The following is a 23,071-nucleotide window of genomic DNA, read 5'->3' as shown; positions in this document are numbered from 1 at the left end:
CACATAGGATTGCCTTGACCTTTGAAACTCAGCAGCAACCGAAACTAAGTGCGATTGACTCGTTAGATTATGGATGGCTCAAAGTTAATTGTGGTAGCCTATGCTTAACTAGGCCAGTTTGGAAAGACAACAGGTGTAGTTTTACTGCTGCATAATTTTTGTGTACTTTGGGTCGACTCTATTATATTATATTAGGCTATGTTGTATATATGATTATTAACTATTCAAATAGGCTAACAAAGGGAACGAACTCTTTGTAATCCCAAGGGAAATATGCTGTCTTTTTTCACCTATTTAATTCCGTCTCTACCGAGTTGGTTACTCTTTGAAATAAGTCCTGTCGATAGTTTTCTGCAAGGTGAGTCTTCAGCGTTTTCAGCATAGAGATTATTATATTATATTATTATTATATTATGCGTTAATCCTATTAACCTAACTAGCCTTTTTATCTAGGCCATTATTATTATGGATATGAAGCATAATCTACACGTCCCATCAGACAAAATTGAAAGCGCTCACTTTCGCATTTAAAACAGGACTTGTTGGTGCATGTGGGATCTCCGTCCTTTGCAGTCTACTGAGAATTCACGTATTCATTGAGTCAAAGAGGTGAGAACAATGTTCTGATCGTCTTGTAACCTATTTTAAAATAACAGTACCTTAAACGCAGTCCTTTTTCACCATATTCGGTCGGATTTGGGTGCATTTTGCATGTCATTATTGACATAAACTTAAAAGTTAACCTTTCACCCAGATGAGGTCACTTCATGCCTGTAACCTGTCAGTTGTATTTCACAGACAAAAGTAGTTGTCTGATTCTAAATCATTTTAAGTGGCCTTTATAGAGTATGAATAGTTTTAACCTTTCTAAACTTCTAAACATTATTTTGTCCAATTACAGAATTGAAAATGACAAAGGTAATGAAGGGAAAACAAAACCAAGGACAAACCACCGCAAGTGGCTGCCAGGATCATTCCAGTTTTGGTTCCTCACAGGGATCCTGGCAATTGTGGGGTCACAAGTTGCATCACTGGTTGTTCTTGAATTCATACTCAGAGCAATTTCAGCACAAGTCACTGCTGGACCGGTAAGATTGTCCTTTGTTTTCTGCATGCAATTAGATGCTTGTAACTTGTTCTTATATTCAGGCCATAGTTGCGTCCAGATATATAATGATCTATTATTATATTATACTGTATTTTATCTTTACAGGATTCCCACTCTCGGTATACAGAGAGGTTACTTGTTCAGTGTCAATTCTCTGTGGGATGTGCCCTAAGCTGCAGTCTTCATTTTCTCCACAAGGAGGCACCCCATCGCTGGTTGAGTCTTCTGCTTGCCACAGCACTGAGTTGGTTCTTGGCCAGTCAATGTTCAAGACTATATGAACATGTGAAGACACTATTCCATTTGCACAGTTCACAGCGCTACTGTGGTATCTGTATTGGGCTATTAACCTCAGCATCTTCCATCCTAACCTATTTATGCCGTCTTCTTATTCTCACGTTCACTGTGGCTGCAATTGCTGCTTTAATTTCCATCAATCAGCAGTTTTTGTCAGCAAAAGAGGCTATTAGGTTCTGGACACCCTTAACAATCTGCTATACACTGCTTGTGATGTCTACACAAGGTGAGTAGAATCAGAGGATATGGAATGGGTGGTGTTGGAAACTAAGACAATTTAACATTTTTATTTTATCCCCTCAGAACAGCAACAGCAACCCAGTAGCCAGACAGCTTTTCACACTGTGGTCGTGCGACTCGGAGGCCTATTCCTGCTGATGCTGACAGTGGGCCAATGGGCAGATTTGTTTCATGTCCTTGTGTGTTTCCTGGGAGAAGCAGCTTGTTTAATTCCTACTGAAGACCTACTGAATGCCAGAGAAAATGTGAGCATGGCCCATAAAAAAAAATTTCTCCCACCCCCATGTGTCTGAATGAAAGAATGCAACATTAAACTATACTGTTGTCTTTTGCAGGGTACGGCAGAAGTTCAGAGTAACCAGACCCTGAAAAGAGACATCAGAAGACGTTTAAACAAAACTGAAAATGATTAATAGCTGACTGCCTTTCTGTGCTTTTTTCTAATTTCTTGTTATAATTTATACTTTTGTTATTGTTATGTGCATTGTTACGTATGTGGGACATGCAAGTATAGAACATCAAATGAAGGCTAAATATGTTATTGGCAAGTCTTGGTAGTCTTCAATGTACTGTATGGTCAAGAAAAGACCTAAGCCACTACATTTTTCAGTGTTTCAGGCACAAAAGCCCCTGATAATTAATGATTTCACATGGATCATGATACTTGCTAAATGTTACGGGGCCTATTAGCTTTAACTCATTCATTATAATTACACTCATGTTGTTGATAACATGTTGTAGCCTACCAGGTTAAAGGCGGTGGTAGCTAGCATGCAGTAGCCTAAAGTTGCCTGTGCATTTCCCGGATTCCCTTGAGCAAGGACTCCAAGTTGCTCCGGGGACAATGTAATATAGTTGATATATGTAAGTCACCTGGACACAAGGTGTCTGCTAAATGTAATGTAAAAGATGACAACAATACTGCTAGTCCAACTGTGCTATAAGTGGTGAACCATTTGGTTAAATCAAGTGATCCTGAACAGCTACCATCTAAAACTTCCAGACCACTGCTTGCCATGTAACATTATTTTCAGTTTTGTCTGACATTCTTTGTAACCATTAATTGTCAGACCTCAAGTATTCAACTGAGGCAACAGATTAAGTGACCTTAAATAAATCAACACATCAAAAGTTAGTGCATTTCAAGGCTGTCTAAACTAAATACTCAAAATTATGCTGGTAGCAACATTATGATCATATTTTTTATTATTATTATTTACAAAATGCAAACAATAGAATAAGACAATGGGAGCCAAAGGCAAACTGCACATCAAGTAGGCCCAAATTATATATAAAAAAGACTTTCCATTCGGGAAGTTACATAATCAAGACAAATGAATTGTCATCCAATATTTTAGGTAAGCATGTGACGGAGAACAGTGCTCCAAAGTGTTTCAGAACACCTGGCATTAAATCAATCAGAAACAATATATATGTAATGCATGCTAACTTGCTCATTCAGATCATTGCTATGGTGACTCATCATTTGTGATGTGATCTAGGAAACCACTTCACATGGTGTAATTTTACTGATATGATTCTGATCAACATCCAAGATTTTGGGAGGATGGTATCCAGGATTTTGCTAGGGGACAATGTCCAGAATGTGGATGGTATCAAAATCTTAAATTGGTGAGATTTCACCAGAGAGGGTTAAAAAAGGGGGATTTTGAGTGCACCATGAAGGATTTTCCTATAGATCGCATCACATTTTAGTATGGCAAACGCTATGCTGTCTGAATATTTAGCTATAGGCCTAGGCCTACGGCTTTGAAATAGGATACCACAAAATTCAGTTTCTCTGATTAGCCTATAGCCTAGGTGTTTGAGTAGCCTAAATGAACTGTTCGGTTTTATTCTATCGACAACAACTGATGATATTTCTCAAAAATATTTATTTGCAGAAAATGACAAATGATCATGTGATCAGTTTTCAGACCTCAATGCAAAGGAAACAAGTTCATATTTATTCACGACACAATACTAATGGCATGCTCTCCACCAGTCTCGCAAATTGCTGTTGGGTGACTTGCCACTCCTGGCATAAACAATGGAGAGTTTTCGCCCTCTCTGCAGGTCTTCAGCTTAGGCTATACCCATTGCCAGCTGCTTGACCCTATTCTTATGAACCGCTGTCTTAAACATTTTAAGGATGGGGCCAACCTTACACTCATTGTATACACCTGTCTTTCTTCTTTTTTTTTTACTCTTTTGGTATGGTAGGCCTAGGCTATAGCAGTAAGCTATTTTTTTAACCTACTTTTGAGGCTACTGGCACTGTTTGTGGGTAGGGATGATCACTAGTATTTTTCTGCGTAGGCCTAGTAAACGAATCTTTTTACTGCAAAGTAAGCTAGCTAGACTACTTAACTGCAAAAATGCAGTAGCCTATGTGTCTTGTGTAGCCTACTGCAAAACGCCACTCTACTAAAAAAAAAGGTGCAGTGCAGTTATTTAATCATAAGTTTCCTCGTTAAGATTTGGTTCAGGTGATCGCCTAATAACCTACATAGTCTTACCCTAGAATGGAATTCAACAGATACTCGAATGGCTGCAATAGTCTGCACTATAGCCTAAAGATGCTGATTTCAGAAAAAATAGCAGTGGTCTTTTTTCCAGAGCGGTGTGATCGAACGTCCGTCAGATACCCTTTGTGCAACTGTTACTTAACAGTCCACGAAACTGTTACAATGTTAACAAAAAAGAGTAACACAGAGCTCGTCTGCCACGCTAAAATGCCAGACTCAAGTCTCACTCTGAAATCTCAATCAGACTGACTCTCGAGCGTCACAAAATGGCCGAAACGTTGAAATAGTTTATTTTGGACGGCCAAGGAGACAAAATGGCGTCAATCTGAAGACAAAGCAACAAACATCTCATTTGAATAGATCTGTAAAAACACGGTCACTGGGGAAGATATTTTCCTAAAACATCTGTTAAGAATGCGCTGGAATCCGTTTGTTCTCTTGCTTCATGAATCCATCGAATTACAGATCCTACACAATAAGAGATAGGATTTATATGAAGAAATAGGCTATCGATTCATAAGATTACTCCCAGCGAATAAATGCACTGATGGAGCACGCCTCTGATATTTTATCTCGACATAGTGGAGCAAGGTAATTCCATTACAGAATGATACGGTAATAATCCGGTCCAAACGTGCTTTGCTGGTGCATAGCCAGTTATCGCCTCCTTGGGATTCGCTTTTCTGGCTTAAGTTGCAGACAAAAATCTTAATTGTGAGAAGCGTGTTACTCCAAACCCAGAGCATTCCCACTGTTTATCTTTAGCAAGTGAACCTTTTTCGCTTATATACGCCAGTCAGTCAGCCTTTATCGCCCATGTCTTGTCCACTACTAGACATTCAGCCACTCGACAGAAACAAATTTCACAATCCGTCTATGTCTTTGTGGGCGTTTCTTGCGCATGCGTTTAAGACTCACTGCAGTCTTGCCGCATTTTACCGCGTGCGTGGTTTACATACAGAAAGAGAAAGAATGACACCATTTTATTGGGAATCGTTTTGTGAAGGATGCCTCCTTGCACATGCAATACCTTCCGTCATGAGACCTGCGCCTGTGTGTGATTAAAAAAAAAAAAACTTTTATTGTGTGAATGTTGTTTTCTCTACATTTAGGGTATATTGTGATTAATACGCTTTAACAATGAGCCATTTTGTGTCTAAGATTTTCATTTGCAATATCACTGTAAATTAAATTAACAAACATATCATTATTATTATAATTATGACTTTGGACACCCTATGTTATTAAGTTGTGTGTTAACCACTGCTAATCATCTATCATCATCAAGACCTATGATAGTCTAACCTCAGACTACCTTTAGATTGATTTATTTTAACAGGCCATACTGCAAAGTTGGGCACTTAGACTATGTAGGTTTTTCCATTATGTGTAAAGTTTGTTCTGTGTAGGAGTGTTTTTTCAGATAGGCTAAATAGTTGTGGCGTGTCTGACAACTTGTGTCTGTTTGCATCAAGAAAAGACTACTATTCTACTTTTTACTAAAAACGTTCGAAGGTATCATTGCAAACAGCACGACACACGCGTCACCACTTCCTTGGGTAGAGATCGAGGCAAAGCAAAGGTCGCGTGAAATCAGGGGCGCGCCTGGTCACGCGAACAGCGATGGAGCGCGTTCTTGACAGCGCGCGCTCTCCTAGACAGCAGAGAATCAAATACATCGTCCAGGAGCAAGCATAGAAGCAAGTCCAATGGTGGAGGGATCCAGTCGAAGCTAACTGTCGATGATTCACTCACAAGATATCGTAGCGCCTGGATTGCAACGTACACAATCATTTGGTCTGGATTAAAACATATACAGTTATCTGTATGGTCGGGGGACAAGATTTCGCAGTATGGTCCGGGAAACCAGACACTTATGGGTGGGGAATTTACCAGAAAATGTACGAGAGGAGAAGATTATTGAACACTTCAAACGGTGAGTTAGCAAGCTAATGTTTACAGCAAATCTGACTGAATAACTAGTCTAGTGCATGCATGTCTGTAAAGTAACTTAAGTTATAACATGATCTACGCATAGTTAGCCAGTTAGGTAACGTAAGGTAGCAATATCTAACCTAAGTTAGCTAGCTAATGTTAGTTTACAACCACCAGGACAAATACAACAACTAAGATTTATTGCTAACGATAGCTGTATGATTTTCACCCACTCTATTTTCTGTCAACGATGCAAAGCAACTCGGCAGCAATTACATCTGAAAAGGTGTGTTTAGTGAGTTGGCAGACGTTAGATTTTTAACAGCTGCACTGGGTCACGTTAGCTATGTTGGTTAGCTTGTTAGCTATCTGTGTGGTGAGTTTTGGCACGGTAGTAACATTAGCCATCTTTAGGTATCAGAGTTGGACATGGCAAGCTAGCGTGCTCTGTAGAGACACGGACGTCAGTGACGAGTGGTCTGAAGTTGCTGAATGACTTGTTTTTATTTACCTTGGATTTAATGTTACTGCGTAATAACACTTTTCCGTGTTGGCTAACGTTATTGCAGTAGGTTTATTAGCAAAGGATAGCAAACATGATCTTTGCTTCTCATTAGCTGACGTAAACTTATTTCGCCGTGGTTATTCGCGAGCTGACATAACTTAAGGAGCTGTGTTTATCTCTACATGTTTTGACGTTTGGTTTAACGTTATAACATTTAGATGGTGTTAACGTTTGTCAGTGAAGTTATTGAACAACGTTGCCAGCGGTGGTCTAACATGGGGCGACACGATCAGCGTGTCCGCCAATCACTGTCAGTTTTAAACAAGCCTTTGCCAGATAGTTGACGTGGTCCGTGTCATTGGTAAGTTAGATAGAACATTATCGATGTAACTGGTTCATTTAGGAGAAGTAAATTGATCAGTTCCATAGCTTGAGCATGTTCTGCTGACAGAAATGACATTCAGCTACAAAGTGTTGCATGCGTTTAGGAAGTCACTGTACTGAAATTGTGCAAGATTTGTTTCAATGTATTTTAGCGGCATTGATTAGATATTTTTAACCCTCTACCATGCCAAGTTCCTCAATGTGTCTAAAAGGAGAACCAGGCTTGCGCTAGGGTGGCTAATGTTAGTTAGCAACCTAACTTGGTAACCATAGTTACTAGATCAGTGTTGGCTCTCAGCTTCTTCGATCTGTGACTAACATTATTATGTTAACTTCCTGCCAAATAATGTAAAAATCTGCAGGTGGACATTGAAAGCTAGTAGTCACTGCAGGGTTTGTGGAAGTTTGCCTCATGGACACTTGTCAGACAAGTAGGAGCTGTCCGTTGTCGAGCAAATGTGAGATGATGCTGTTGTGACCCGATGTGTTTACGGAATAAATCTTGAGGTGGAAAAGAAAGACTGTACCAAATCCAAACACCCTGTAGCAGCTAGATGTATGTTTACTGTACTTGGGATCGTAAGAAGTCATACGGACTTGTTTAAACGGACTTGCTTGTGAGCAGAATTATAGCTCGAAGGATGCAGACATATGCTCACTTAAATGTTGATTAATCTGTTCTTTTAAAGGCATGTTGTCTGTGTTTAATCCAGATGAAGTTGACCTTTCATGTTTTTAACGTCGCTTTTTTTGGAATGTACACCTTGTTGTCTATTTTACCGAATGTAGTCTGAGAGCTGCATGTTATTTATTACCTTGACGGTCATAAACATTAAAATAGAGCACCTACTACATATTAAATGCGAAAGATCACATTGCCATCATGACTTGCGGGTGCTTTAACAAATTCCCGCTCATTGCATCCTTGTGGAACTCGCTAGTGTGCTCTTAATCGAATCGACATTGACCATGAGTGCTGGTCATTATGGAATACCTTAGATTTCTGGTAGCCTTGTAGTTGTAATGATAAAGGCTGCAGTATCGCCGTTGCCGTGTGACCATTCCCTTTTTCGGCATTTCGCGAGTGTCAAACGTCATTCGCATATATTGTTACAAATCTAATCTACAAATCTTAATTAACTTGTTTAACTCGATGCAGATATATCGGAATTGCAGTAGGCTACAACGTTTACCATGAGGTTATATCACAGACGCATCTAGTGTGATCATGAAACGATAAAAATGTTACCAAACAGCCCCTATGCTCCAATGTGTTGGTGCCACAGCATGGCAGCCCAATGCGGGAGAGTCTGTTATTGAAGATTGGGACGGAGAATGAGTAAGCAGTGTGAATAGATTTGTAAAATGGCGACGAAGATTGTACAGTCAATGTGGGAACTGGCATATTGCGCTGCACACCTCCAGCACACAATCTGTTGAGACGCGTGCGAAAGCGGAGTGTTTTTTGTGGGTCCTCATGTCGAACAGATTGTTTTCAGGCTCAGTAGGCTCTGGCTCTAGCCTGCGTCTTCTTTGAAAAATGTTTTGCGATTCCAATTTAAAAATATATATTTTCGGTCTCGTGACACAGCTGGCGCGCGACTCAGCCATTCTGCTCACCTTTTTAGTGATAGCAAATTTAATGAATACTTGTACCTTGTGTGGTAGGCTACATGAAAACATTTCCGTGTTTTAAGTGTTAGACCAAGTTCAGTCGATCTGGACCATGCATACACACCTCATGCAGTTGTACTCGAAACACTTGCTCCACAACCAATCTACAATACCGATATTTCACTGGCCTCCTGAAAAGAGCACGTATATTGTGCCTTGTTCATGTAGATAAGGGGTGAAGTTCCATGGGGGCGGAGACACTCTTCGCCAGTCTCACTCATTACCATATCATTTTTTTTTTGGTTAGGTTGCTGTAATACACTGTCAGGCAGGTTGCGAAATCTCATGAAATAAAAATAGAAGACTCACCAAAACGCCATGAAGAGACTAGTTTGTAGTCTCTTCCCCCCAGTGTTTAAGAGTGTGCTGAAATACATTTATAATTTCTTTGTTTGAGTTGTTCTGTATTGCTACTTGTAGGAATATGATGGTAAACGTATTTGACAAATTAGGCCTGTATGTTATAAAAATGCTTAAATCAACACTAAGTTCATGGTGTAGTAAAATAGTCAGCTTTTGTTCAAGTCAAGAAAGTAGTTCTTTCTGCTTGTATTTTTGTTAGAATCAATCAGATCTGAAGTGAGGTACTCTGCCATGGCATGGGCCCATGCAAGTTGATATTTGTGATATCTGATGGCCAGGCATTTTAAGTTCTTGGAAGTGTCATGTGGTTAAAAACAAGAGGGTGCCTGCCTTCACTACCTAATGATATGTTTTTTTTTTTGTCCTTTGTTTTTGTATCAGATATGGACGTGTGGAGAGTGTCAAGGTCCTGCCAAAGCGTGGGTCAGAGGGAGGAGTTGCTGCTTTTGTGGATTTTGTGGACATTAAGAGTGCTCAGAAGGCACACAACTCCATCAACAAGATGGGGGACAGAGACCTGCGCACAGATTACAATGAACCAGGAACAATCCCCAGCGCAGCCCGTGGACTGGATGATAGCCTGTCCATAGGCTCTCGTGGGCGGGATGTATCAGGGTTCACGAGGGGGGCGGGGGGCCCTGTGTACGGGCCTCCTGCATCACTCCACAGCAGAGATGGACGCTATGAACGCAGACTAGACGGGTAAGTGGACATAGTTTCTCTGAAGGCAGGGGGACATTTTGTTTCTTATAGAAAGCCTTTTCCCAGGCATCAGGCATTCTCTGATCATTTAGTAGATTGTTTTTTTGGGGGAAATAAACAATGCAAACCAAAAACTCTGAAAAAAGAAAGGGAGAAAAGATACAAGTGAGGAGTGAAAAGGAATTCACACAGTCCTGTTTCCTCAGGCATCCCATTATGTCCTTTGAACCCCTTCGTTGCTCTTGGAGTCATATGCTTTTAGAGATCCAAAGAGAGCAAGGTCATGCATCACGAACACAAATTCATTATGTATTAAGGTATTTAGTAATGGGTTTATGGTCCATTTTGAAAGTAAATCACCATGTGAGTTGGATGTAACATTTTACGGAGAATCCAGGGCATGTTTTGGATGTCATAAGATTCCCTGGGATTTACGGATGTGGAAGTGATTCTGTTCCGGCGGCAATACCTGGGATCATCCTGATCTGGAGTACAGTACCGCCCGTGGTGGATTAATATCTTACCCTTCTTTACTTTGAGTTATTTCACGTCTATTTATTTATGACACATTAAATAGTAATTGGATTTCTAAAAAAAAAAAAAAAAAAAAAAAAAAAAAAATGAGTGTTGCATATGCAGTGATTTTCCTCCACAGTCGGGATCCTATGGATAAAATACTCAGGATATGAATCCCCCATTGGATTAATACTCATCAAACACACGGATATTCTGTTACTCGAGGTGTTGGTTTTCTTTGGTTTTCTTTTTTCTTTCTTTGGGATTATATGTGGTATCAGGGCTCTGCTGGTAAATACTTTGGGAGACATCTGCCGACAATTGACAGAAACAGTGAGCAAAACTTTTGGTTTCCTTTTTTTCTCCTTTAAATCATTTTCATTTGGTTTTATTTCTGGTTTGAGGCTCTTTCTTGCTTTCGTTCTCACTCTGGAAATAACTACAAAATCTTAATGGTGGACGTAGAGGAGATATTTGGGTATCGATGGAGGACTATTTTTCGACCAGCTGCATAGAACATGCCCGTGGAGGGTTTATTTTGTGCTGGGGCTGAAGAGGACTTTCAAAGTTTGGATACAGTATTAACTCGCCTCGCTCTGAAAGGATTACCCAGCTCCCATCACTGGATGTAGAACCTTCGACAATCCATGGATTGTTTTTGATGAACAATTAATGTCTTGCTACTGACCAACCTAGTATGTGTGGACTTATCTAATGAACCATCATCTGGAGAATGGGAGCTTTGGTGGAACAAAAACTTTTGATGTGCTGAAGGTAACTATGTTGACCGTTGGATTTGCTCTGAAGAAGGGCCATTGTGGATTATGGCGACCGTAGGACTAAGTGGTGTGTACAACACCAGCTTCATCTCATGTGGATTTCTACAAGACTAAACCTCACTGTTGTGGATGTTTTTTTGTCAAAAATAATTTTATATAAGCCTATTTATTCATATTTAGATAAAAATACAATTGCGTGGACATCAAGTCAGTATTAATATTTGAGTTACCGGAATGCACACAGAGACGTTTACCCATGGACTTACTTATAAGGAGGTGGAACTAGCCTATATGTGATGAAGAATGCCGTATGGATTTATTATTTGAAGACTTAATGCGTTTCATCTGCTAACTTAGGCGATTTTTTAAAGTTTATCCTTAAGAATCTCCAATGGTGTCGTATAGAAAGGAAAATGAAACTCTCCACTATGGATACTTTATGTTATAAACGGACTTCTTTTTTTTTCTTTTTCTTTTTTTTAATTCGAACTTTCGAAGACTAACTTTTGGGGATAACTTTTTTTGCTACAGCCTACCAGCCCCTCCAAGCAAAGGATTACTACTTGCAGCATTCGCCACTTTTTTCCCACCTTTTTCAGTAAAATTCTACATTTTTTAAATCCTTTTTTTTTTGCTCACAAAATTCTGTCTCCCTAGATTGTATTTGGAATTGTAGGTCGGTCAAGTTACTGCTGTCCAAAAAGGTTGGTATGTCTGCCCTGTGTATTTTAGCTGTCCTTTCTAACCCCTAGTTTTAACCCTACCCCTACCCACCCCATCTCTCTCTCTCTCTATACTGCATCTGTCCCTTTCTATCTCTTCCTCCCTACATCTCCCACTAACAGTAGTAGCTGGTAAACAGGCTGTCTTGATAGCTTGTTGGCATTTGCAGTTATGTGCCTTTTTTTAACCCCACTCTGCTGTCCCAACCCCCCACCCCCACTCCCTTCCCAAAACCTTCGTTCTCACACTCCCTGGCTCCTTGCCTTTCTGTTCTCCTCAGTCGGTAATATGATGGTTCTGAGGGGGGACAGTGGTATTATTTTGTTTCTCTTACTCTGAAAAGGAAAATAGCAGCAGCAGTTTATTGGAAACCTCAACGTGCAAAGCTGTGACATTGCATTATAGCTCCGTAGAAATGGAGGAGAAGGCAACCGAGCTAAGGAGTGAATGTACTGATGCAATGCGTCACCTCTGTGTGTTTGTCAGACCCTGTAGCAGCTACAAGAGTGGAATCTGTAATGCGTTCCATTGGTTAATCACACTCAAGTTACACAGCGCTGCATTGCAAACCAGCAGGGAATCAAAGGTGAAATCAAATGTCAGTGCTTAGTAAGTTACAGTGTTAGAGATTCGAATCGATTTGTCATCTTTCCATGTGGATATGTAGAATAAAAAAAATAAATAAAATAGAATTACAATATTAATCTGTATTCCTTATGCTGTTGCTGAGGGAATTAGGGGGAAAAAGTATCATAGCAAGCCTATGAGATGGGCAAACCAATTGCTAGGGGCAGATAACATTGGCTAAATAAGCGTTAACATAGTTGAGGAGGGGGGGGGGGGGAATAAAATTCTTCAGTCTGCTTTAGTATATCATGTACGGAGCTAAGAGGTGTGCTTTTCCTGTGCCGCCCGCAGTCCATTTCCTCAAGAATGTTTTTAGTGTAGGGTCATGTTAGGCAACCAGTATGTGGGTGGAGTTCCCACGCTGTAACGTCCATTGCCTGAATAACTTTCCTAAAGCAGCAATTTCCCACAGTAGAGAGCCATAGTGAAGTCACTTCTCACCACACACTGCTTGTGGCTTTGCACTTCAGTACTAGTCTTTGAAGCATTTTCAGGTATTATACTGAAACATGCAAATTGTTTGTACACAAACACAGTTCAGATTGGACCCATTCTTTCCAGATTTTTATTTTTTTTTCACAAGACTAGAACTGAAGCTTTTTAAACCCCACCAAACTTGCTTTTTGCATGGCATGAATGTTTGCTCACATGCAATTTCAGTTTTCAACCTCTTTTCTTCAGATTGTTTGACTTTCAGGGGGAAAAAAGTGCATTAAACATTATTTTTTTCTGATCTTTAACTCGCTAATTACACACTTTTAGATTAGCCATATACTCTCCACTACTACTAGTGTGTCAATGACTGACTTGTGTGGTCAGTTGTAGCTCTATCACTTAAGTAATGTAACATTATGTCTTGGGACAACTGTTTCACATTAGGTATTGAGAGGGAAGTAATTTCTGCAATTTGACATCTTCTGACCTTTGCTGTCCCACTACTTCAAGGATTGCCTTCATGAGCTATTGGATTAGTTTAGGCTATTAATGCTATATAAGGCATTAAGTGCCCTAGTTTTTTTTTCTGTACACCTAGATAAAATTCCACAGAAAAATTGTTGTCTCCAGACATATTGCGTGATATTGGGAAATAGGCTAAATCTGGCTCCATAAGAGAAGTTAACCAAGTAATGCGATAACACGTCAACAGATATTGAAAGCCCAGTAACATTAAGACAACCTGCAGTTTATATGAACTGACAAGTAGACCAAGTGTCTGAGATGCGTACGTGGCTATTTGATTTCATTCTGCATCTTACAGTGCTTGGAAGGCCACCTCACATTTTAATATGAGTGGAAATGAACCCATTGCTTATTCTGAAGTCTTGTGAAATAAAATAATATAAATATTTGGTTAATGTTTGCAATAATAAGACACTGACTCATGTCCGTTTGAAATCTTGCAAAAAGCCTTTTAGTTTGATTTCACCCTGTGTAACTTGGAGTGTGAAATGCCATGACATGTATGACCTCAGTCATGCAAAACAGCTGCTTTCTTCCATTAGATGTGAGATGTTTTGACCAGCAAGGATTTCTTAAAGAAGCTAAAAAGTCATGTTTAGCTTTTGTTTATTGAAGATTAAAAAACAAAATGTATTGATGCATCACTTCTGTGGTGTCTTCGTATTTTCAGAAACTGAACTGTTGCTTGAGGGCTAAAAAGTATGAATGGAAGCAACACATGATCTTACAATATGAATGTCAGAGTGTTGATGAAATGCATGAAATTCCTTTCAACCCAGTGCACAGGTGCAGCAACAGAGTGAAGTAACGCCCCCCCCCCCCTGTCTCTTTCATCTTTTCCCCTGCCATCCTCTGTCCCCCCCCCCCCCCCTCAATAGGACTGCCGAGGTTCGAGAGCGTGCGTACGATCACAGTGCCTACGGACACCATGAGCGCGGAGGGGGCAGCGGGAGCAGTAGCAGCAGCGGCAGTTTTGAGCGCCAGCGGCACTACGACACAGACTATTACCGGGACTCACGGGACCGCACCCTCAGCACCGGTGGGGGCGGCTCTGCCTCGACCAGTGGGAGCAGTGGAGGTAGTTCGGGGGCTGGCACTGTTGGGGTGGCCGGCGTGGTTGGAGGTAGCAGCAGCAGTGGCGGCAGCAGCAGCAGCAGCACGGCCGCTGCTGGAGCGGTCGTGGTCGGCGGGACGTCGGCGTCGGCGGTCACTGCCGGCTACTACGGCTCTCGCAGCCGCAGCCCCAGCCGCTTTGACGCGGCAGAGACTCGCTATGAGGCGCGGGGCGCCCGCGAGCCCTTCACCTTGGCCAGCGTGGTGCACCGGGACCTTTACCGCGAGGAGCGCGGCCGGCGGACAGAGCGGTCGTACCACCACAGCCGCAGCCGCTCGCCGCACTCCTCGTCACAGTCACACAACCCCTCGCCACAGAGGCTCTCCAGTCAGGCGTCACGAGCCCCACGCTCCCCCAGCGGGTCGGGATCCCGCAGCCGCTCTTCCAGCTCCGACTCTGTCAGCAGTACCAGCAGCAGCAGCAGCGGCAGGTGGGTGGCCTCACCACAAATCTCTACATCACTCACATCCTCCTCCCCTGCCCTGATAAGTCACCCGCAATATGTGGAATTAGGTTTCTTTTTCAGTCATGGTTTGTTCCTTGCATAGTGGCGAGCTTGGCATGCTTGGCTTAGTTGGTGCATCTGAGACATGTTTTTCATCCCTGCCGTCGAGGCCATGTTGATCATTTAAGGCAACTGGATGAGCTGGGCAAGATTCAGCATTGCACAGTGTTTTTGAACAGCCTTTGTTTGCCATGCACAGCTTCTGACAGGTCAAGATATTTGATGTCTTTTATGGGACCCAAGACTGATTCCACACACCAGTTTCATCAATATATCCCTGTTATGATCACAGGCACACTGTGTGGTCAGCTATGTAGGTAATAGGAAACACGTATCAATTAATGAAGGACATAAATATTAAAAAAAATTTACTGATGTTTGCAAACATCTGAAATTTCATGCGGTAGTTATATTTTATTGTTATTTTATTGGGCTTTGGATGCATGCTTGCTTGTCAGAAAGTTTGAATGGAATACCTTCTGTCTGGAGTCTAGACCTTGGCCTGTGCTTTGGGCAGTTCATTTGTCATGAACAAGGCATTGTTGTACTAGTTTAGAGCAGTGTTTTTCAACCTTTTTTGAGCCAAGGCACACTTTTTTCATTGAAAAAATCCTGAGGCACACCACCAGCCGAAAATGTTAAATAAAATGAAATTTTATGGAAAATTAAATTAAATAAAAATCTGTAGCCCGCATTAATGATATCAAGTCATTCTTGTCAAAGTGTCTTGAATAGGAATCAAATGAACACAAAGAAAATTATTTCTATTCACTCTTTTTTTAGACCACTTAGATGAAATTGGATAATTTCCCACGGCACACCTAGCAATGTGTCACGGCACAGTGGTTGAAAAACACTGGTTTAGAGAAATAGTTGTTGGCATGTGGTCAGTATTTTTGAGGAACCATCCATGGGTAAAATAAGTCAAAGCTGTGATCTTATTACCTGGGTAATCTCAGCATTTAGGTAGGCTAATGCATTCCACACATTGGGCCGTTGTTATCGTACTAATATGGAGAAGCCGTGAATCTTAAAGGAGCCGTATGTAGGAAATGTATTTCAATTAATCATAAAATGGCCCTGATATGTCACTAGCCATTTAGAAATCATGCTAATTTCAAATACTTACATCACTGACAACAGTAGTCCGGCCAAGATATTTTCATTTAAAAGTAAAGTTGCAGCCCTCAACTGATGTTGATGTTGTTATGTTGTGTTTTGGTTTGATGCGCCGCCCTACACTTATCTACGAATCACGAAGTCAGTAGTATTTCGCCATCCGGGTTGCCAGCTATGCTAGTTACCACCATAGACAGCTGCAGCTACAAACGTGTTGGATAAAATATGTCTACCGTTATGGAACCTAAAAGACCTTGTTATGAATCCGAAATACGTCTAAATAAAACAAGGATCTAGGAGATTGAGACGGCTGAAAACGGAGAAGAATTTGAAGACAGACGTCAGTGTTGTTAATTTGCTCCTGGACAGGTAAAGATTCATCAGTTTGGCTAACTTACTTGTAGGCTACTGTAAATGGACATTTTAAATAGCCTATTCATGACAGTTGAACAAATTATGCAAGTTCGTGCAAAGTAACGTTATGTTGACCATATGGAGGAGGTGGGTCATTGAATTGAAAAGGTAGGCTAAGGAATTGTTTGGGAAATAAAAGCAGCTATAGTCATTGCTAACGTTAGCAATGCATTATCAGAGTGAGTTCGTTTCTCTGTCATTATGCTGAGGAAAACTTGCCATTGAAAGCTAGCAGCCTACGTTCCTGCTGCAGCTAGCTGGCAACCGTGAGTCAGAAGGGAGGGGGAGGCGATTCACCGCTCTACAGTATTTTGAAAGTAATTGCAGTACTCGTTTTGGCCAAAATCCTACATACGGCTCCTTTAACTATTTTCAGAAGTAAAGTGGAGAGATTTCAAAACTTCAGCAGTTGATTAACTTGCTGTTGCTAATCGCAACTGTGGGAGTTTGGGTTTCTGCATGATGCAATATATGAAAGACTTTTGCACCCTGCTCTCAGCTAGTTTGCCACATTGCAGTGCAGTGTGTTATGTACAGGGTTCCCAGGCGTCATGGAATTTCTGGAATATCATAGCATTTTTGCTCATTTCATCATTTTGGGGGCAACGCTACGCGGCTGCTCTGAATTTGGTGGTCGGTAAACTACGTAGTAAGTCATGGAAATTTACATTTGACTTAGAGTGGGAGCCCTGAATGTACTTGTCCACACCCATTCTGAGGCAATTCATCTTTTGTAGTATCCATAGCATTTGCACAACACACATCAGATGTCTATGATTTTTAGTTAAGCCTTTGGTTAGCCTCTTTTTTTTTGTCCTTTTGGTAAATTGTAAATTATTAAACTAATGACAATCCACCTCAGTAAAAGGACAGTTAAGTAATGTTTGCCCTTTGACGTCAGGACCACTGCCTGAGAGAGTCCATGCCAGATGTCATTCAGATTCTTACGAAAAAAACAAAACCCACAAACCAAAAGTCTCTCAACAAATACATCCCAGTAGACCTTCCAGGCAGACTGTAGTCTGTATGCTGAAAAGCCTATAGGTCACTCAGAGATGAGTCTTATTGCTCTGGCTCTTGTTGGTGTTATGCATTCTTTTGGTGACTGCTCTGTGCTGTCTGGTCTCTTACTGTATTGAAGCTGCATGGTGTCCCTCCAGTTGCAATAGCCTGTAAATGAATCAATTTGAATATGCATCTCCAGTTTAACCATAAGAATGTGATAGGAATGTGTGTTGTTGGAAATGGTTAAGGATTTTGGGAGATCTGCGTAGTGCTGCATTGTCCAGTGAACTGATGCTTGAGCTGATGAGAGGCCTCTAGATAGGAACACTGCTCTAATCCAATCATGTGGCGCCCCAGACTGTTTCCCCCCCCAGTATATCCATACAGTATGGTGATGGGATGTTTGAAATTGCTGGAGTTTTATTCCAAGTACGTGAACACTGTCCAAACTATGTGTAAAGATTTGAACTTGGATGTGTCCCACTCCCACTAGAACTTTTTCCTCTATGAAAATACAATGATGTTGGGGAGATGATTATATTTTGTAAATCCAGCTTCACAAGGCAGTGGGGAAACTCAGTGGGTACATACTGTAGTTTGAGTTATTGACACTGACATGTGCAGGATGTGGAGGGCGCTGCCTGCTGCTAGATGGGCTTACTTTAGGAAAGTGAGTGTCTGGTAGTTGCACTGAAAGGTACATGATAGCCAATTCAAGACAGATTGTTGCCAAAAGAGAACTTTCCCACACTCTGACTCAACCCAATGGCAGGAGGTTGGCCAAAGGTGTATTGTTGGTATGTGGGTGTATTTGTTTGATACGCTCATGCTCTGGCGCCCCATCAGCAGGTGTTTTCTCTAAGAATCCTGAGGTTTCTTACAATGGTGTTTTGAAAAACAAGATTCTCCCCTCCTTTGCTGTTGATAGATAGATAGATAGATACTTTATTGATCCCCAAGGGGAAATTCAAGAAATGTTGAAATACATTCTCAGTAATGACTTCTCAGTAAAGCACCCAATTCCGTTCCTCTTGGAATTTCCGTTTCCCTTTACGGCACTGTACTATACAGTGTTCCCACGGGTCAAGGAATTTCATCGAATTTCGTGGAATTATAAAAAGTCTATTCCAGACATTGAAAGTCAGTGGATTTTATTATATATATTTTTTTCCATAGTCTGATACTCTGTTGTGGTGTACAAACTTTCTTTACTGTGCTTAGCACCCCTGTCTTCCAGAGCCAAGAAGCAGTTGGTCAGGTTTTGTAGATGATGACTGACTTGATCTGTACAACAAAAGGGTCAGCTTAAAGGCCTGAACACACCAACCCGACCGGCCGACCGTCGGCATTAAAGCAGTTGGACTGTCAGTTGGGCTCTCGTCTCCCCTGGTCGGTCAAAAAAGTGCCACTGAACACACCGAAGCGACGCCGATTGTACGTTCTGCGCGTGCGTGAACTCTGATACATTACCCATAACTGCAGGCTTCAGAGTCAGCCGAGCCGAGTAGATATCATTCAGGATTCGCGGAACTAATTGCCACTAGTTTTCGGACTTCTGATTAAGCAATAAGAAAATATAAATATAATCATATAGTGTGTATTATTTTATTGCCATTGCTTGTGTGTGAGGCCAGCGAACACTCTCTTGGGCACGGAATAAATAACTTTTCGCCCGTTAACCTAGCTAGCTTGCTAGCTAATATTAGCACAGTAAACGAAAAGTGAATGGGAAATAACCTGAAATAACACACGTTCAGAAACTTAGTTTTAGCGAAAATATGTTTGGAAGGTCTATCAAAATGGGTCCGACACTTACATCGCTGAATGTAGGGCTAATGGTTGGTTTAAACGAAGTCCTCTGCTACCTAGATGTTTCGAAGGGTTAGGACTCAACCAATCAGATTGGTAATTGAGACCAACGGCCACTGGCCAAAATTAGCCCCGACGCCAACGACGACTGGCGACGGCACGGGACCCACCAAACAGATTCGAGTCCCCGACCACCCCCGACTGCCCGACGGCCGATTATCGGGTTGGTGTGTTCAGGCCTTAATGCTACCTTCATTGAAAATCTGGAGCTAATTTGACACAGCGAACACTAGAGTCCACATTTCAGTTGCCAAAATGAATCAATCTTACATTGCTCAATCTTTGGTTGACTTAACATATCCATGACTACTATCGGTATTGTGCAACATGTATACAAGAAGATAGCCTACATATTTGACCTCTGACGGTGACCAAATCAAATGAGACATTTGCAACACACCTTTATGCAAACTGGAACCATTCCCTTCTGTGCCTGTAGATATGCACAGATATGCAATTGTAGACAACAATGCACGTCCCCAGTACAAAATGATGATGACAGGTACTTGTGCTCTGAGAAAATTGTGTTAAAAATGGTGGTTTAGATGTGTATATTGCATGCAGTCAGTATAGAATGATAGGCCTACACGCTGGTAGACTTCATTAGTGAAAGTGGCCAAATAGCTTGAAGCTTGACTGTTATTCCTCAATTTTGTAAGTCGCTTTGAGCGAAAGCATCTGCTGAATGAATAAATCTAAATGTAGATTTCCTCAAATTGCAGAAAATGATTGTGCTGGCCATGTTGATATTGCTCATATGCCACAGTTTGTCATCTGAAATATGCAGGGAAATTTGCCGGGCCTTGTTTTTGCCAGCCCTAATATTGTGTGTTTATGCAATGGTAATGGATGAAAGGGGATTATTTTCTCAGGTAGACGAGTATGACATAAATTGGAGTCGGTCTAAATTGTGGATGACCATTTTTGGAGATAGACAATATGTAATATTCTCCAAGGAATATTACAGCCCTCTTACATGTTGCTGATCTAGCATCATGAGCTTGGTTTGAGGAGGAGGCGGTGCTCAAATCATTTTTAAGGGACGCTTATTTTTTTCCCCTCACTGGCCACCTCTGTAATGTGGGTGTGAGCTCCCCCACCCCCATCAGATCCAGTTGGAACTGGAAATTTCTAGCCACTGCTGGCTGTTTGCCCACTCCCACAGACCAGCCTCTGTGCACAGCACTTCCTGGAGAGAGACTGTGAGAGCGCAAGGGCGAGAGACCGCATGTGTGTGTGTGAGAGAGCGAGGGAGAGAGAGGGAGAGGGAGAGAGAGCCGTAGAGAGGCCGAAGGGTGAGAGCATCGATGTAAACAGTCTTAAATGGATGAGTGTCATGGGAGTTAAGGGAGAGATTTCAGTGTGTTAAATAGCAGCTTATGTTTCTCACTCTAGCCTTTTGTTCCACGTCTCCTCTCCCACATGCGCACACTCACAGACACAGACACATGGACATACACGCACACAAACCAAGAAGGACTTTCTACTGTAATACTTTATCGTAGAGATTGCTGGAGAGATCAGAAATATTGAATGCATCACCGTGATCAGTTTCAAAGTAGCTATCTTGTCAGCCATATCTGTCTGGCATAGTTGCATAAAGACTAGTTTAGGTTTTATCTGTCTTCAGGCAGTTGTCTGTGGTTAAGCAATATTGGCATTGCATTTTATTGACCATTTTTATTGAGTGATTAAAAAGCACCCACTCCCTTTTTAACATCACAGAAGGCCTATCTATTTTTTTGTTTTTGAAATAAAAACAGATTCTGGTTCAGCAATTCTGAAGATGTTTTGGATGCTCACTATAATATAGGTATATATCTCTATGTGTTTTCAAGGAAACCGTTGTTCTTGCATGTCTTTTTTTTTCAGCAGTGGACTGCATACCACATTTTAAAATCCCACTGAAAATATCCCTTTAGCAGAAGTTGCTGACACAAATCTGCAAGAATGTATGGGTTGGCAAAATTGTTGCTTCTGTGATGCAAGGACAAAGAGCAGTGTGTATGACCCAGGAATCTGGGACAGTCTAAACATAGCGGAGCAACTCAGCATCGCCGTAAAATGTCAGATGGGCTTCATAGCGGCAGGGTCAATAACTTGGGTCTGTGTACCATGTGTTTTTTTTGCCTCTATGTTTGTCAGTGTTAACGACAAGCTCTAAATAGTGTTATTTTATTTATTTTTTACTTTTAACATAGGACTACTTCGGCCGAATGAATTACTTGCCTGATTCCATTTTAATTTCTTCCTGATCGGGATGCTGAATCTTGGCAGTTCAGTTGCAGTTCAAATATAGCAGACCATGTTGAGAATATCTCTGACAATATAGCTTTTTCGCTGGGGATATGTGAAGTGGATATGAATGAACTTTGGTCGTGCAGCCTACTATTGCAAGTATTTTGTTGTAGCTAATTAGCAGGCTGACCTTCGCTAGCCCTTTTATGGTCTCATGAGTGACCCTCTGCATGTGTGTCTACCCCTCTTCCCACCCTTGATTGGAATAGACCAGTGCATTTGTCTCTCAGGGAACGACCTTTGGTGGCTCAACCCAACTGTTCAGATGTAATGGAAGTAAAAAAAATGGTAGTGTTTGCCGTTGCGATTTGTGATCGCAATCATATATTACCTTGACACATGTTAGCTGCGTTTAGTATTAATACACCAGTTTCTTTCTTTTTTTTTTTTTTTTAAATCCGACATGTGCGCTTAAATTTTTTGCTAAAACTGCCTTTATACCAACCACTTTGAATTAAATGGATGCTTTCATGTAAACATCAGGTCTTTCCCTTTCAAAGTCTTTCTGATTAGGCAAAATGTCCTGCCCTCTCTTGACCGACTGTCAGGAGGCTTCCACTGTTAATCACATGTAACTGTGTGAAGGTTAAGACTAACTGGAGGTGAAATGGCTTTCTAGCATTTGAGGAATGAGGAATCCCTTCAGCTGTCCATTAATTCCAGGCTCGCTGTCAAATGATGAGTACAAGATGAGCATGTCTACAAAAGCTTTGTTGCAATAGATGCATCAAATATTTTTTTAGCAGTGTAATGAAGTGAGGGTCAGCCAATAGCTTCTTTTTTTTACGACTGCTCATCAAACCTACCGTATCCAGCATACAATTGTCTGCTTGACACTGAACATTCAGATTGTCTTTTTGTGCAACCTACGCCATTGTAGTGTTACCTTCTATCCCTTTTCTGTTGTCTACAAAGCAGCACATTTTCTTGATCTAATAAGACTGAGATCTCGTGTCGTAGTAGTTGCTAGGATACCTGCTGTAACAACTCTTATGGATAGCATAGCTATGATAATCAGCAAGAGATCTGGAGCAGGACTACAGCCAGGTGGGATTTATCTGTATTGTGGGGGTTGGGTTTCCTTATTACAGCTTTCTGAATACTTGGGTACAGGGTTGGAAATTCAATTGTAAGGGTTATAACATTTGGTGCAATTCACTGCGGTGTGTGTGTGCACATAGATTTGAATTGATTTTACAGTTTTACTGTGGACTATGGAAACCACACTAGTGGGCAGTAATAGTTGGCGTTTTATATTTATGAATTAAATTGAATTGGTAATGACTGCCTGTCTGCCTGCCATTTTGTTGTTATGTATTTGAGCAAGGTTAGAAAACATGTCTTTGTGTCCTTAAAAATGTCAGAAATGCCCCCTCAAATCCGGAACAAAATTAGGCTACATCATT

At 41.2% G+C, this 23,071-nt stretch overlaps 2 protein-coding genes across 2 annotated transcripts in view; both read left to right on the top strand.

Moving 5' to 3' along the window:
- The first annotated feature begins 217 nt into the window (after nucleotides 1–217).
- Nucleotides 218–2,780, top strand: tmem82 (transmembrane protein 82). The gene is made up of 6 exons (XM_062541655.1): nucleotides 218–358; nucleotides 537–609; nucleotides 902–1,088; nucleotides 1,214–1,631; nucleotides 1,709–1,890; nucleotides 1,981–2,780. Exons 1-6 carry the CDS (start codon nucleotides 274–276, stop codon nucleotides 2,056–2,058), a joined length of 1,023 nt encoding a protein of 340 aa, XP_062397639.1. The 5' UTR covers nucleotides 218–273; the 3' UTR covers nucleotides 2,059–2,780.
- A 3,081-nt stretch (nucleotides 2,781–5,861) lies between these two features.
- spen (spen family transcriptional repressor) overlaps nucleotides 5,862–23,071 on the top strand; it is a 32,992-nt gene continuing 15,782 nt past the window's right edge. The window contains exons 1-3 of the mRNA XM_062541651.1: nucleotides 5,862–6,109; nucleotides 9,416–9,736; nucleotides 14,220–14,885. Of these exons, the coding sequence (XP_062397635.1) occupies nucleotides 6,027–6,109; nucleotides 9,416–9,736; nucleotides 14,220–14,885 (1,070 nt within the window). The 5' untranslated portion in view covers nucleotides 5,862–6,026. The remainder of the gene's footprint in view (nucleotides 6,110–9,415; nucleotides 9,737–14,219; nucleotides 14,886–23,071) is intronic.

The sequence above is a fragment of the Sardina pilchardus genome, chromosome 7 (assembly GCF_963854185.1).
Source record: "Sardina pilchardus chromosome 7, fSarPil1.1, whole genome shotgun sequence".
Lineage (NCBI taxonomy): Eukaryota > Metazoa > Chordata > Actinopteri > Clupeiformes > Clupeidae > Sardina > Sardina pilchardus.
The sequence above is the reverse complement of the archived record's forward strand: the minus strand, read 5'-3'. Positions and strand labels throughout refer to the sequence as shown.

Coding starts and splice junctions, on each gene's coding strand:
- tmem82 (XM_062541655.1), top strand. CDS start 274: ATGCTGTCTTTTTTCACCTATTTAATTCCGTCTCTACCGAGTTGGTTA. Junction 610..901: donor GTATTCATTGAGTCAAAGAG/GTGAGAACAATG, acceptor GTCCAATTACAG/AATTGAAAATGACAAAGGTA. Junction 1,891..1,980: donor TACTGAATGCCAGAGAAAAT/GTGAGCATGGCC, acceptor TGTCTTTTGCAG/GGTACGGCAGAAGTTCAGAG.